The 15,115-nt window shown below is 47.2% G+C and overlaps 1 protein-coding gene across 3 annotated transcripts in view; it reads left to right on the top strand.

The window, feature by feature from the left end:
• The window catches only part of ASTN1 (astrotactin 1), a 222,469-nt gene that overhangs the window by 90,250 nt on the left and 117,104 nt on the right, over window positions 1–15,115 (top strand). For 2 of the 3 annotated variants that reach the window (XM_028732343.2, XM_077928222.1), the window contains exons 3-5: window positions 7,543–7,936; window positions 10,281–10,454; window positions 13,881–13,988. In XM_028732343.2, coding sequence (XP_028588176.2) covers window positions 7,543–7,936; window positions 10,281–10,454; window positions 13,881–13,988 — 676 coding nt within the window. The remainder of the gene's footprint in view (window positions 1–7,542; window positions 7,937–10,280; window positions 10,455–13,880; window positions 13,989–15,115) is intronic. The other variant, XM_028732345.2, reaches the window with a different exon arrangement.

Raw genomic sequence — 15,115 nt, 5'->3', positions numbered from 1 at the left:
TCCTTGCTGTCACTGGTGTCATCAAAATCGAAAGATGACTAGCATTAAGGAAAAATGGTGGCCACCAGCAGTAGGGAGCATGTTCAACACAGCTTCCAAATACAGTGGTACCTCGGTTTACAACCATAATCCGTTCCGGAGGTCCGTTTGTAAACCAAAACAGGTTGTAACCCAAGGCGCGCTTTCACCAATGGGGCCTCCAAAAACTTTTTGTTCATAATCTCCCAAAAAGAGAAAGGGTTGTAATCCAAAAAAAGGTTGCAAACCAGGACACGCACTCCTGGGTTTGACATGTTTGTAATCCAAAATGTATGCAAACCAAGACGTACGCAAGCCAAAGTACCGCTGTAGCACTTTCTGGAAACCACAGGAGGGGAAAGTGTTCTTGTGCTCATGTTCTTCTTCTTGGCTTCCCTCAGACATCTGCTTGGCCACTGTGAGAACAGGATGTTGGACTACATTGGCCATTGTCCTGATCTAGCAGGCTCTTCATAGAATCATAGAATCATAGAGTTGGAAGAGACCACAAGGGCCATCGAGTCCAACCCCCTGCCAAGCAGGAAACACCATCAGAGCACTCCTGACATATGGTTGTCAAGCCTCTGCTTAAAGACCTCCAAAGAAGGAGACTCCACCACAGCCTTTCTCCCTCCTCTATGTGACATCCTTTTATATATTTGAACATGGCTATCATATCACCCCTTAACCTCCTCTTCTCCAGGCTAAACATGCCCAGCTCCCTTAGCCGTTCCTCATAAGGCATCGTTTCCAGGCCTTTGACCATTTTGGTTGCCCTCCTCTGGACACGTTCCAGTTTGTCAGTGTCCTTCTTGAACTGTGGTGCCCAGAACTGGACACAGTACTCCAGGTGAGGTCTGACCAGAGCAGAATACAGTGGCACTATTACTTCCCTTGATCTAGATGCTATACTCCTATTGATGCAGCCCAGAATTGCATTGGCTTTTTTAGCTGCCGCGTCACACTGTTGGCTCATGTCAAGTTTGTGGTCAACCAAGACTCCTAGATCCTTTTCACATGTACTGCTCTCAAGCCAGGTGTCACCCATCTTGTATTTGTGCCTCTCATTTTTTTTGCCCAAGTGCAATACTTTACATTTCTCCCTGTGAAAATTCATCTTGTTTGTTTTGGCCCAGTTCTCTAATATGTCAAGGTCGTTTTGAAGTGTGATCCTGTCCTCTGGGGTGTTAGCCACCCCTCCCAGTTTGGTGTCATCTGCAAATTTGATCAGGATGCCCTTGAGTCCATCATCCAAGTCGTTGATAAAGATGTTGAATAAGACCGGGCCCAAGACAGAACCCTGTGGCACCCCACTAGTCACTCTTCTCCAGGATGAAGAGGAACCATTGATGAGCACCCTTTGGGTTCGGTCAGTCAGCCAGTTACAAATCCACTGAGTGGTAGCATAGTCAAGACCGCATCTTCTTATGTTCTTAAATAGCTGGGCCACATCTGCAGAAAACAAGAGGAAGGCAAGGTTTTGTGAAGGCTTCTGGTCCTTCCCAGTCCCCCCTCATTAACTTCCTGTCCAGCCCTAATCACAATTGAACGTTTAAAATTATAAACATAATTCTCCGTTTCAACTTGGAGAATGCCAAATCAACACCCCACACCAGTATCTGTGGGAATGTTCAGGGATGCAGGAGAGGATACGTTGTCTGATTATAGCCTTTCCAACTTGTGTTAGCAAGTTCACAATTTAGCAGAGTAACATTCCCTTTTTTAAACTTGCAGCGGATGTGTTTGCTCAGGCTCGCTAAAGCCCCTATAATAACTGTTCTGGTATTTTCCCCTTATTCCCTCATAAAAGATAAGACAAGACACAGTCTTCTATAAAAGTATAAAAAGGTTTACTCACACACCATTCTGTTCACAATAGGATCCCAGAAGGCAGACTTATCTTAGAAAAGTAACATATACCTAGAAACTATCTCATAAGAAGACAGTCCCTTTGTCCTGTCTTGGCTGGAAGCATCTTTGGCTAAGCAGATGTTGCTTCTTCGATGCATGTGGTCAAAAAGATAGAGATGGCTGCCCTGCCCTGTGCTTTTGTCGTTACCTGCACAGGTGAGGCCACGCCCACCTCTAGTCACATGCAGAGGAAGTCTGTCCCAGCCCAGAAGGAAACAGGAAGTTTACCTGCTGGCTGGACAAACACTCCTCCCCATGTGTAAACATGTTCACTCTAGGAATGTTGTACTTGACTGCTCTTGTATTTCACATCCCACAGTATCTAGGTCTTATATTGAAGGGGGTGTGGTGGGGAGAAGAGATGCCACATGCTATATCATCCCAATACCTGAAACAAAAGATTTCTAAAACGTTCTGCTTTGCTAGTTGTAAGCTGCCCAAAGCTTTAGAAACAGGGCAGGTCCAAGTGGGAACCTGCAATGTAATGTTGCAGTGTCCTTAGAGTTATGTAAATTCTAACAGGATGCTAACATTTGGGACTGGACTAGCACCAAGCTGTTCACTCATTCTTGAACCTTAAGAAAGTAGAGCCAGGTTGCTGTAACATTATACCACTCAGCTTTGGGACTGCCTGTGTGATGGCCTGGGATTCGGATCCGGATGCTGAACCTGAAGAATCCCAGCCTGCACAGGATTCCCCGCCTCCAGAACCAGCTGAGCTGGGGCTGGGGCATGAGCCTGAAGGGTCCTCACCTGTGCTGGATCCTCAGTTGCAGGCACCAGCTGAGTCTGCTCGGGCTCCTGAGGGGGTGGAGGACCCATTGCCTGCAGGTGCTCCACTCTCAGCCCTGGCAGAGGAAGCTGAGGTTGCCTCTGGGTCCGGTAACCCTCCAGCCTCTCCTGAGCTGCAGAGGCTCAGGGCAGAGAGGTGGAGGGAACTAAGTTCCTGCAGGAGGAGTGCTTGCCTCCAGGCCAGGAGAGGCGAGTCACTTGAGGATCGCGGCCACCCTGTGCCTCGGGGCAGATAAAAGCCAGCCAGCCCCAGTCCCAACTTCGTTGGTTGACAGTTCCTGCCTGAACCCTGTCCTGCTTCCCTGACAGAGCTCCTGACCTCACCCAACTACCTGCCCTGCATCCAGCTTCATCTTTTACGGACTGCCTCCATACTGCACCTTCGACCTCGGACTGGACTTGGACCTTGCCTCTCGGTTAGCCCTCGGGACCAGCACAGCCTGCCTGCCTGTGCAATCCGCAACAAACCCTTCCTATAAACAAGTTGTGGTGTTCCCATACTGCAGATGATGCTTAGGAGCTGTCTGCACAAGAGTGCAGTGAGAAGAGAGTATTATTATCCCACTTTCCTGTGCTGTGTGGCAGAATGTAAGGGTGAGCTTGGGTGAGAATGTATAGTTAATGAACATCTCTCAGCCACCCTCCCACCTCCCTCCCTTTAAGCTGTAAAGTGCTCTGGCCCTTTCATAACTTAAACAGACATGAGTGGATGATTAGTTTGAATTGCAGCCAACTTTCTACTCTGAATCCTTAAAAGCATTTAGCACCCCAGATTTGGGAGCAGGAGGGGGCAGAACCCTAAGTCTCTCCCCCTCCAGGATCTGGTGTTGAAGAGAGCACTTTCTCCTCTAGTTCCATTTAATGGCTCCCAAAGATGCCCCTACAGTTCTGAATGTAGCGGACCCTCCCCAAACAGCAGCCTCATGGAACAATATCCTATTCATTTTCCTCGTTGTGTCCAAGGCTGGAATGAAGCAAACAGTAGTCCATTTGCAACACCTGCCCTCCCTAAAAAGTTTTGCTGGGAGCAGATTTTCATTTTCCTGTGTCCACTGAATCTTCTGGCTAGAGTGATTTTTATAAGTCTGAGGTTGTGCTACATGCGGATGGAGACCTGAGATGTCTCATGGTATCAATGGCATTGTCTATTCTTCAGTGCGATGGGACCCTCTGCTCATACAGTGGTACCTTGGGTTACATATGCTTCAGGTTACATACGCTTCAGGTTACAGACTCCGCTAACCCAGAAATATTACCTCGGGTTAAGAACTTTGCTTCAGGTTGAGAACTGAAATCATGCTCCGGCAGTGCGGCGGCAGCAGGAGGCCCCATTAGCTAAAGTGGTGCTTCAGGTTAAGAACAGTTTCAGGTTAAGAACGGACCTCCGGAACGCATTAGATACTTAACCCGAGGTACCACTGTATGTGCATTGCAGAGGCCTTGGGTGTGTGTCTTCATGATGGCACTGTGCAACCCCAGATTTCAGGCCTAGCAGCAGGTTTCAGATTCCCTAAAACTTTGTAAAACTCCAGTTTTGTTAAATTGTGGTTCCTGTTCAAGGCTAATCCCATACCAATTGGAATGTGTGAAACCGGTTCAAATACTTTTTGGGGTGGAATTTGAAAGTATATCTAATTTTCAGTTGTTGGGTGGATTCCATCTTCCCTGGTGTGTAAAATGAACACTCAGGGTCTGAATGCTCTTTTATTGTGTCTGAAACATCAAAAACCTAAAAGTTTGATGTGTTAAAAAAAAATTGACCAGTTAAATGTTATGCAAAACTCTGTTTCAGTTTTAATTGGGTGTATTTCCCCCTTTTTAATGAGTGCAGCTGTGGAGAATAGGATATAGTAAACTGAACCCATAAGAGCTGGCTTCAGGATCCTACCTGTCCACAGTGCTCTGTGCTTTGAAAAGTCTTTGTTCCACTGCTTAATCTGTTGGTATATATTTTCCCCATTAGGGAGGGTGGGAGCATTCCATTTCCATTAGGCCAAGAACAGCGGTGGGGAGGGGAGGGGAGGCGGAGGAATAATCATCTTTAGAAAAGTCTTTGCTAGCTGCTGGTTCTATTACCCACTTAGTAACTCTTGCTTAATGTCTTGTCCTAATGGAACAGATGATGGTTATTATTTTATTTTATCAAGACTATTCACTGCATAAAAAGGAAGATGGAAAAGACTGGAACATGGCCAAGAAAAAACATGAAGCTCGGCTGGTCATTTATTTATATATTTTTATTCCTTGACGTGCAAAATTTAAAGGGAAGGCAACCCCGCAGAAGGGAGCTGTGGCTTTGTTTATCGGTTCAAGAGTCAGGGTGCTACTTGCTGTGTCAGATTTCTGTTCCGTTTGTTTGTTTGTTTGTTTGTATGTTTGAACTGAGAAAGTTGAGATTTTGAGAAGCCCAGTAAATGCTTGCAAAACCTTCTCTGCCTTTGTGCATTTTCCATGCTGGTTTGCAGCTGCTCTTGTTCCCACGTCTTTTACTAGTTCAGGGATCAGGGGGGATGATATTTCTTCGCCCAAGCAACTCAGCCGACACTCCTGGGTTTGCCATGCTGTTCTGACAGTTACATTTCTTGCCAGTGCCGCACGGCAAGGCTTTGGCCATGATCCAGCAGGCGTTGTGTGCCATTATGCATGACTAGTTGGGGCAGAATGTGAGTGTGGATGTCCATCCCTTTGAAAGTACAGCAGATAGATAACCCCCGGATTTGGAGATACCTGCATCCACATGCAGATGCGGTTTTTTTCACACAACATCATTTCCAAAGGGATACACAAACCCCATACATAAACTGTGCCAACTGCAGGCAACTTGTAACTGGAAAGGCATGGCAACAGTGATGTTGCACCAGTCAGAGAACTGTCACCTGTGAGTACCCCCTGCAGGCGGCTATAATCCAAAATGTGTTGGGCCTAATAAAACCACTTTTGTGCACCTTAAGACTCCCTCCCTGTTTTCTTGTGATTGGGGCCTCCCCTCCTGTTTTATGCCCAGGTAATCAATGGGACACGGCTGCCTTAACAGTGACATATTTCTTCTTCCCCTGATGCCCACCTTCTTGCAAATAGTTTTGCATGCTTTTATAACTTAACTGTAAGGGATGTGGGTGGCGCTGTGGGTTAAACCACAGAACCTAGGACTTGCCGATCAGAAGGTCGGCGGTTCGAATTCCGGTGGCGGGGTGAGCTCCCGTTGCTCGGTCCCAGCTCCTTCCAACCTAGCAGTTCGAAAGCATGTCAAAGTGCAAGTAGATAAATAGGTACCGCTCCGGCGGGAAGGTAAACAGTGTTTCTGTGCGCTGCTCTGGTTCGCCAGAAGCAGCTTGGTCATGCTGGCCACATGACCCGGAAGCTGTCTGCGGACAAACACCGGCTCCCTCGGCCAATAAAGCGAGATGAGCGCCGCAACCCCAGAGTCAGTCACGACTGGACCTAGTGGTCAGGGGTCCCTTTACCTTTACCTTTATAACTTAACTGAAAAGGAAGTGCGAGTCTCAGATTGAGAGTATGGGGTTAAACAGCAACAACCTTCCCTTCTCTTGATCTGTGGCTCAGCTTCAAGACACCTGCTTAAGCTCGAGGCCAAGGGTGGCATATTGGACTCCAAATCCTGTCAGCTCTAGCCAGTACAGCCAATGGTCAAGGATTATGGGAGTTGTAGTTTAGTGCTTTAGGCCACAAATGCAGCCTCCAGCCAACACCTGTTTCCTCCCAAGAGATTAAGGAACATGTATCCATCATCTGGCAACATGGCTTGCATTTTTCTCTCACCCTTGACTCCAACCAAGGCCACCCCTAAATTCTGTAACGCTGGATGGAAATTGATATACAAGCTGCTGCTGCTGCTGCTGCTGCTGCTGCTGCTGCTTCTTCTTCTTCTTCTTCTTCTTCTTCTTCTTCTTCTTCTTCTTCTTCTTCTTCTTCTTCTTCTCCTCCTCCTCCTCCTCCTCCTCCCCCTCCCCCCCACCAAACAAATTCAGTTGGCCCCAATGTCATAGCAAGAGCTTTAAAATAAATGTTGATTAACTTAACAGGAAGATACCCAGCAGCTCCCCTTGTGTTTCTGATGCTAATGGCATGACTGTTGAGAAAATCCACGAAAGGCGTAAGAGTCCAATACAACAGGAGGCCTCTTTGAAATGATCTGGAACTCCTTTAGAGCACAGCTCCCATTCATTTCAGGGGTGCTTGTTTAGGACATCAATATTGGTGGTGATTCCAGTGACCCACAATCTGGTATGGAGTCAGAGGAGTGAATGAGGAGCAGAAAGTGGAAAGCTAACTGCTAAATTAAGATACATGACAGTGTTCTGCTGGTTGTTAAAGTCTGCTAACTGTGCAGCTATTTGCTGAGTCTTATTTTCTCTGTTTCCTTCTGAAGTGGTTCTTCCACAGTTAACAGCGGCCACATTTCTATGGGTTTTTCTTCTTGCAGCCTTGAAAAATAGCAAATATAGTGGTACCTCGGGTTGAGTACTTAATTCGTTCTGGAGGTCTGTTCTTAACCTGAAGCACCCCTTTAGCTAATGGGGCCTCCTGCTGCCGCTGCACCACCGCTGCACGATTTCTGTTCTCATCCTGAAGCAAAGTTCTTAACCCGAGGTAATATTTCTGGGTTAGCAGAGTCTGTAACCTGAAGCGTATGTAACCTGAAGCGTATGTAACCCAAGGTACCACTGTATTGTTTATTTTTTGCTTTTAAAAAGATAATGGGATACTTGGGGAAGGCGCAGGTGCAAGGTACAAGCTCTCTGTTGCAATGACACCAAGCCTTTCCCTGGATGTTACCTGAAGTCTCTTGGATTTCTGTAGGGGGGCATGATCGCCTTGCTGCTTTCCATCCTGTGCTTGGTAATGATCCTGTACACCCGCCGGCGCTGGTGCAAACGCCGCCGGGTGCCGCAGCCCCAGAAAAGCGCCAGCGCTGAGGCAGCTAACGAGATCCACTACATCCCCTCGGTGCTGATCGGGGGCCACGGCCGCGAGAGCCTGCGGAACGCCCGGGTGCAAGGCCACAACTCCAGTGGGACCCTGAGCATCCGCGAGACCCCCATCCTGGACGGCTATGAATACGACATCACGGACCTGCGTCACCATCTGCAGCGGGAGTGCATGAACGGTGGCGAGGATTTTGCCAGCCAGGTCACCAGAACACTGGACTCGCTGCAGGGCTGCAATGAGAAGTCAGGCATGGATCTTACGCCAGGTAGGGCAGAGTCTTAAACTGTGTGTATACTTGCCTTCAATATTGTGTATGGTTGAGTGGGTGGGTTGTTGCTGTGTTAGGCATAGATTTCATAGAATCCATAGGGTCAGAGGGGGTCCTAAGGATCATCTAGTCCAGGCTTCGTCAACCTCGGCCCTCCAGATGTTTTGAGACAACAGTTCCCATAATCCCTGACCACTGGTCCTGCTAGCTAGGGATCATGGGAGTTGTAGGCCAAAAACATCTGGGGGGCCAAGGTTGAGGAAGCCTGATTTAGTCAAACTCCCTGCAATGTAAGAATATGCAGCTTTCTCTTAGAGGGATCAAAACTGTGACCTTGGCATTAACCAACTGAACTATCCAGGTCCTTATTCTTTTGTACCCAAAGCCCATCTTTAACCTAAACCCACAATATGGGACCAGCTTTCAGTTCTGTTGCCCCCTTGTCCATCTTTCTTCTCCCTACCCCCATGTGGTCATTCAAAACAAGCCATGCAAGTCTGGGATGCCAGATGGCCCATCTTTCTTTGCAAGGGATGCTCATGGTATTCCAACCAGGATGGGACAAATTGGGGCATCCGTCCCACCCGCAGCTTGGATAGGGACTCAAAACGAGCATCACATTTCATGCATAAATACAGTTAACCATGTAACATTAAATTATTTAATCATTTCTTTTTTAAAAAAATAATAATACTGTTTTTATATACTTTCATGGCACAGAAGATAAATTTTGAGAAAACAATTGTTACAACAGTAAAGAACAAATAACTTGTCCTGATAAAATTACAGACTTTTATCATTCCACGTGTTAGTTTCATTTGCTTACTCTTAAGTACGAAATGTTAGGCAGGTTTTCAAAATGGTAACTGAAAAGCCAGTTTCCAGTTTGCCAGGTGAGACCCGAGATGTGTTTAGGCATTTCCCAGAATGCACAAGATGTAACACTGATAGAAGGGGCAATGGTGTACCGGAAGCCTCCATTCCCAATATTCTGGGTGTGTAAGCAGCTCCTTAGGCCTCCCTGCAATTAGCATGCTTAGTGATGGAAAGAAGGTGTTTAGAAACGTCCATCATTGCTGGGAAACCCGGTAAAACATAGTTTCTGCTTGCAGGAGGGTTTCTCAGTGTGTTCGGCTGTGCTTGAAAAGGTCTGATTACAAGTTAATCATGTAAAAGTCTGACTAATGCCCAGGTACACTGGAGGTGGGGCTTCCACTCACGCCCTGCCCTCACCCTGGCTTGTATTGTAGCTCATGTATTAAGGCCGAATGCTTGCACATGGGACTCAGCTATACAGCTGCAAATAAAACATTTTAGTGCAAAATACAATGTGATGCTAGATGGCGATGGTGAGCCTTATGGAAAATTCAATCTATTACAAAACACACACTTTAAAAAGCGTTTTCAGAACGTTTTTTAATGTGTGTGTAGATTCCACCATGGTTTAAGTGAGGGCTGTAGAGCAGGAAGAGCTGCAGTTTTTCAGTTGCTCTGTATTTTCAGCCTAGCACAGGAAAGCACATTCAGCTGTTGGAATACTGCAGTTGTGGGAGAAAGAAATCAGAGGCATGTGAGCCTGGTTAGCTTCTGATGACTGCTCAGGAGCAGCTATCCAGGGCCTTTTTTTGTACAGCAGCTTCTGAGCAGGATCTGAGCTGCTAGCACTGATACATCTTAGATCCAGCAGGCATTTCTGTTATTTGCAATGGAAGGAAAATTGATTGGCACAATCGACAGCTTTCTTCCTATGGCAAATAGTCGGTACGTATACATTTATTTGTGTGTGTGTGTGTGTGTGTGTGTGTGTGTGTGTGTGTGAGAGAGAGAGAGAGAGAGAGAGAGAGAGAGAGATATTTCTGGTTGGGATCATGGCTGGAACAAATGGCTAAAGCTACCCCCATCGTGCAGTTGCATTTTAAACTAACATCGAGTCTCATTTGGGCAGTGAGAAACTCCAGCCTCTGTAGCCATACCAATGTGTCAGTAGTTCAGATGTTAACAAGGGCCCAGGCTTTCTTCCCAGGGACTCTGTCCAGGGGTAATTCATACATCAATAAGAATCTGTAAGTAATTTAATAATACTTTAGCAAGCAAGGATCAAATAATCCCTTTGAACTTGTTTGCTGTTGGTTCTTTGGGAGTTGCGAGTAGAGTTGGTCAGCTCTGATCATACAAATGGATAGTTAACCGCATCGGGATCTTGCCCTTACTGCTCACTGGTGCACACCTGCAGATGATCCTGATGTTACTTCCTGGATAGCTGGAAATGAATACTTTCTCTTTCTTTCCTTCTCCTCCTTCTCTTGCCCTTTCTCCTTTTTTTGTCTCTCTTTCTCAAAAGTTTTTGCCTTAAATTCTTCCTGTTCAGGAAGTGACAATGCCAAGCTGTCCTTGATGAACAAGTATAAGGATAATATCATCGCCACCAGCCCCGTGGACTCCAACCATCAACAGGCTACGCTCCTGTCTCATACTTCCAGTAGCCAGCGCAAGCGGATCAGTAACAAGTCACGAGGTACCATCTAGAGCTTCCTTCTGGATCAGTTGGGGTGGGGTTGGGACAACCATGAAGGCGCATTCTGAGAAGAGCCCTGCTGGCGGCACTGGGCGAGATATTCCCATCTCCATGAGATAGGCCAGTTACCTGTTCTATCTGGGGTCACACTCCCATCAAAGGAGCAGGTATGTAGATTCTGGGTTGCTCCTGGTTCCATGTTTGTCACAGGTGTCCTCACTTGCTAAGGCTTTGGTTGGTACACCAACCCTGGCTGTTCCTGGACTGAGATAGCTTGACCACCTGAGACTGGAGTTGTGCCAGGGTTTGTCCAGAAGCTGCAGCTAATGCAGCGTGTGGTAGCTAGGCTACTGGCTGGAGCAGCCTGCCATCAAAATGTTGTACCGTGACTGAAGGAATTGCAGTGGCTGCCCATATGCTACCAGGCCAGGTATAACTTTGCACCAGTGTAAGTTCCTTCCAGTTGCTGCCGTCATTAGTGATCTCCCTCCATGCTCCTGAAGTTTGCTCTTGCTGTCGCCCACAGGGCTGCTCTTAGTGTGGTAGTGCCACATGGTTCAAACACCTGCAGAAAGCAGGAATTATGGTGGCCAATATCATGAGAGTTCTTTTCAGGATAAACTAAGAGGAATGCTTTGATATTATTTCTTTTCACTTTGAAGCATTTATGTTATGGATTGCTTTTTCTCCATAAACTGGCTTCCAGGTAACTGTTTTTAAATTTTTCAATAAAGTTTTTTTTTGAGGGAAACCCACACACCAAAAAAACTAATGTCACATGGAACTCCCAGGTCAGGATAGGTCGGCAGGGACTGACTAAATTTGTAGAGGCATAAAAACGGGAGGAAAAACACCCATTCCCTTTAGCCTTGTCTTCATTGACTGGGACCCTGGGATAGATATGGACGTTGGCCACACAAGAATGCCTGAAATACACAGACCCAGTCTCTCTCTCTCTCTCTCTCTCTCTCTCTCTCTCTCTCTCTCTCTCTCTCCTCTACTCCTTCTAATGACGGCCATTTCACTAGATAATAATAGCACTGACAGTGCTGTGCCAACTTATTAGATTCTGCCCCTAATTATGGTAGGCAAATAGAAAGAGCTTGTCATAATATCTGGGATGTATCTACATCTCTGCCTCTTCTTCTTTTAAGCACATCTCATTACTGGCTGTTATTGAATCATCTCTCTCAAGAAGTGCTTCCTCCCGCCCGCCCCTTGTGGAGACAGGATCAGGTCTCTACATATTCCTTTACATCAGGGGTGGGGAACCTTTTTCAACTTGAGGGCCATAAGTTGCTGCTGCTACTGCTGCTATTATCCCTATTGAAGTGAGTCAAAGAAAGCTGTGCAATAAAAATAACAGAAGTACAAATAACAATTAAAAAGGCAGCATAGTACATCTGGAAGAGACTTAAATCAGGTAAGCAGAGGACCACAGCTCTACATGGGGAACTTTCCAAAGGCTTGTTACAGAGAGCATCGTGCTCTGTATGTGTGTGAGAGAGAGATAGAAAGAAATTACCCCTTTCCCCTTCCATCTAGTCATTTTCCAGCTGGGAACCATTGTCCCCAAGCTACTTTTCACCCGCAGAGAATAATAGAATTCTGGAAGGGATCCCCTAGAGTCATCTAGTCTAACCCCCTGCAATGCAATGCAGGAATCCTGCCTACAGCTAAGAAAAGAGGTAGAGTGGAGGTGGGGCACCTAAGGCGCAGGGACCAAATATGCCCCTCCAGGACTTTCTGTCTGGCCTCCTAAGGTTCCCTCCTCAACCTCACCAGCCCTGCTCTACCCCATCCTGAAGCACTTTCCCCTGCCGGGATGTGTTGTGCGCTTATGCCCCTTGCTTGCTTGGAGGTCACAGGATTGTAGAGTTGGAAGAGAACTGCTAGGGTCATCTCATCCATTGCTGGAAATGGAACGGCATGCGTAGAAACGTCTGACTTTTGTGTTGCTGGGGTGTAGCCCATTGTGCGAAGGACATTGTTCTGACGACTTCTGCCTTGGGACTCTGCCTACTGCTGACATGAGGCAAACCCGACAAGGTTCCTCACAAAGAACTGGGCTGAAAAAGGTTCCCTAACCCTATATATACAGGGACGCGGGTGGTGCTGTGGGTTAAACCACAGAGCCCAGGACTTGCCGATCAGAAGGTCGGCGGTTCAAATCCCCGCCACGGGGTGAGCTCCCGTTGCTCGGTCCCTGCTCCTGCCAACCTAGCAGTTCGAAAGCACATCAAAGTGCAAGTAGATAAATAGGTAACGCTCTGGCGGGAAGGTAAACAGCGTTTCTGTGCGCTGCTCTGGCTCACCAGAAGCGGCTTAGTCATGCTGGCCACATGACCCAGAAGCTGTTCGCTGGCTCCCTCGGCCAATAAAGCGAGATGAGCGCTGCAACCCTAGAGTTGGCCACGACAGGACCTAATGGTCAGGGGTCCCTTTACCTTGTGGGAATGTTCTGGGGTGCAGGAGAGGATATATTGTAAGATTATATCCTAGTCCAACTTGTGCTAACAAGTTCCCAAAATATCAGCAGAGTTTATAAACATTCCACTTTAAGTTCGCAACGGTAACGTGTGCAAAGGTTCGCTAGAACCTCTATAATAATTACTCTGGTAATTTCCCCTTTTGTTCCCTCTTAAAATACAAGACACGACACAGTCTTTATAAAAGTATAAAAGAGTTTACTCACGTTCTGTTCAGAATATGATCCCAGAAGGCAGACAGACTTAAAAAGGTTACATACATTCAGAATCTATCTTATAGGAAGATAGTCCCGTCCTCTCTTGGCTGAGAGCCAAGAGGGCATCCTGCTTCTTCGAAAAGAAAATGGCAGAGAGGCAAGAGAGGGAATGGCTGCCTGCCCTGTGCTTTTATCATTACCTGCACAGGTGAGGCCACACCCACCTCTGGTCACATGCGGAGGAAGTCCGTCCCCAGGAAGTTTACCTGCTTGCTGGACAGATATCCCTCCCCATGTTCTAACATGTACACTATAGGAATGTTGTCATTGACTGCTCCTGTGTTTACATCCCACATACCTTTACCTTTTTAACCCTATATAGAAAGTCTGTGGGGATTCTGTCCCCTTTTTCTTCACACACACACACAGAGGGAGAGAGAGAGAGAGAGAGAGAGAGAGAGAGAGAGAGCGCCTTGCTTTAAAAACAACAACAACACACACCCCAAATGAACATGTTGGAAATCGAAACACAGGGCACTGTGTCATGGACCACATGAAAGAATCCTCTTAAGCAGAATTCAGTGAAGTGCAGTCTTTAATTTCAGCGGGAGCCTTTGCAACCTATGATGAGAAAAGGAAGATGTCTGTATTGTGATGTTGTATGGTCTGGGGAATGGGGCACAAGAGGGCTCTTCTGGCTACAGTGAGCAGCTGGTTTCCTTTCTCTCTTCTCCGTGTAGCTGGCTCTGCGTTTCTGAACCCTGAAGGGGATTCTGGGACAGAGGCAGACAACGATCCCCAGCTCACCTTCTACACAGATCCATCACGGAGCAGGCGGCGAAGTCGGGGTATGTGGCAGCAACTGGGTGGGGGGAGAGGGCAAGCACAGTGGGCAAGGGGTAGAAGGGCATGTCAAGCTGGAGACCTTTCATGTCCAAGCTGCTCTAGCTATGTGCCAGATCACATGCCTGATGTTGGTGAGCGCTAAGGATAGTGGGAGAATTCCATTTGAATGGCCGGTTTCTTAATTCTAGAGTTTCTCCAGCACATTCGGCACATAGGCTATGTTAGCGTTGGTTCATTTGCTAAGGGAGCGGGAGGCCTAAGTGAGCAGTCATTTGGACCAAGCATTCAGCATTAAGGCTCCACTGCAGTGGAATGGATTCTCCTGCCTGCTGTTCCATTTCCTCACTTTGCTTCCCGTCTGCTAAAGCAGGAGATGGCAAACCTGTAACCCTCCCAGGTATAGTTGGTCTCCAACTCCCATCAGCCCCTGCCAGTGTTGCCAGGGCTCAAGGATAGTGGGAGTTTTCAGGGGGAAGGTGCTTGGAAGTGGGAAGGAACACTCAGACACTGACCTGAAAACACATTTCTGTGCCCTAGGATGTGTCCTAGATCCCTCTAGAGAGCCAGTGTGGTGTAGTGGTTAAGAGCGGTAGACTCGTAATCTGGTGAACCGGGTTTGCTTCCCCGCTCCTCCACATGCAGCTGCTGGGTGACCTTGGACCAGTTACACTTCTCTGGAGTCTCTCAGCCCCACTCACCTCACAGAGCGTTTGTTGTGGGGGAGGAAGGGAAAGGAGAATGTTAGCCGCTTTGAGACTCCTTAGGGTAGTGATAAAGCGGGATATCAAATCCAAACTCTTATTCTTCTCTCGCCACCATTATGCTGCATAGGGCTATTTTTGGTCACAATGGGATCCCACCTCACTCTTGCAAAGCCTGTTTGCCATTGGAAGGAATGATTCACTGCTTTGCAACCTGTGTGCACTGCACTTTGCAGAAATCGTGCCCCTTATCCCAAAGGACCCCCTCCCCTAATTTCCCACACTTTTCTCTTGTCCCCCCCTCAACATACCTTGGAGACTGTAATGGAGGTGCATATATCAGCCTTATTTTTTTAAAACAACAACAACAACAGGGGTCTTCTGCAAGATTTCACTCATACAAGACTTCTGCGTTAAATGTTTTAAAA

This window comes from Podarcis muralis, chromosome 5 (assembly GCF_964188315.1).
Source record: "Podarcis muralis chromosome 5, rPodMur119.hap1.1, whole genome shotgun sequence".
NCBI classification, from domain to species: domain Eukaryota; kingdom Metazoa; phylum Chordata; class Lepidosauria; order Squamata; family Lacertidae; genus Podarcis; species Podarcis muralis.
This window is presented reverse-complemented; position numbering and strand designations above follow the sequence as displayed.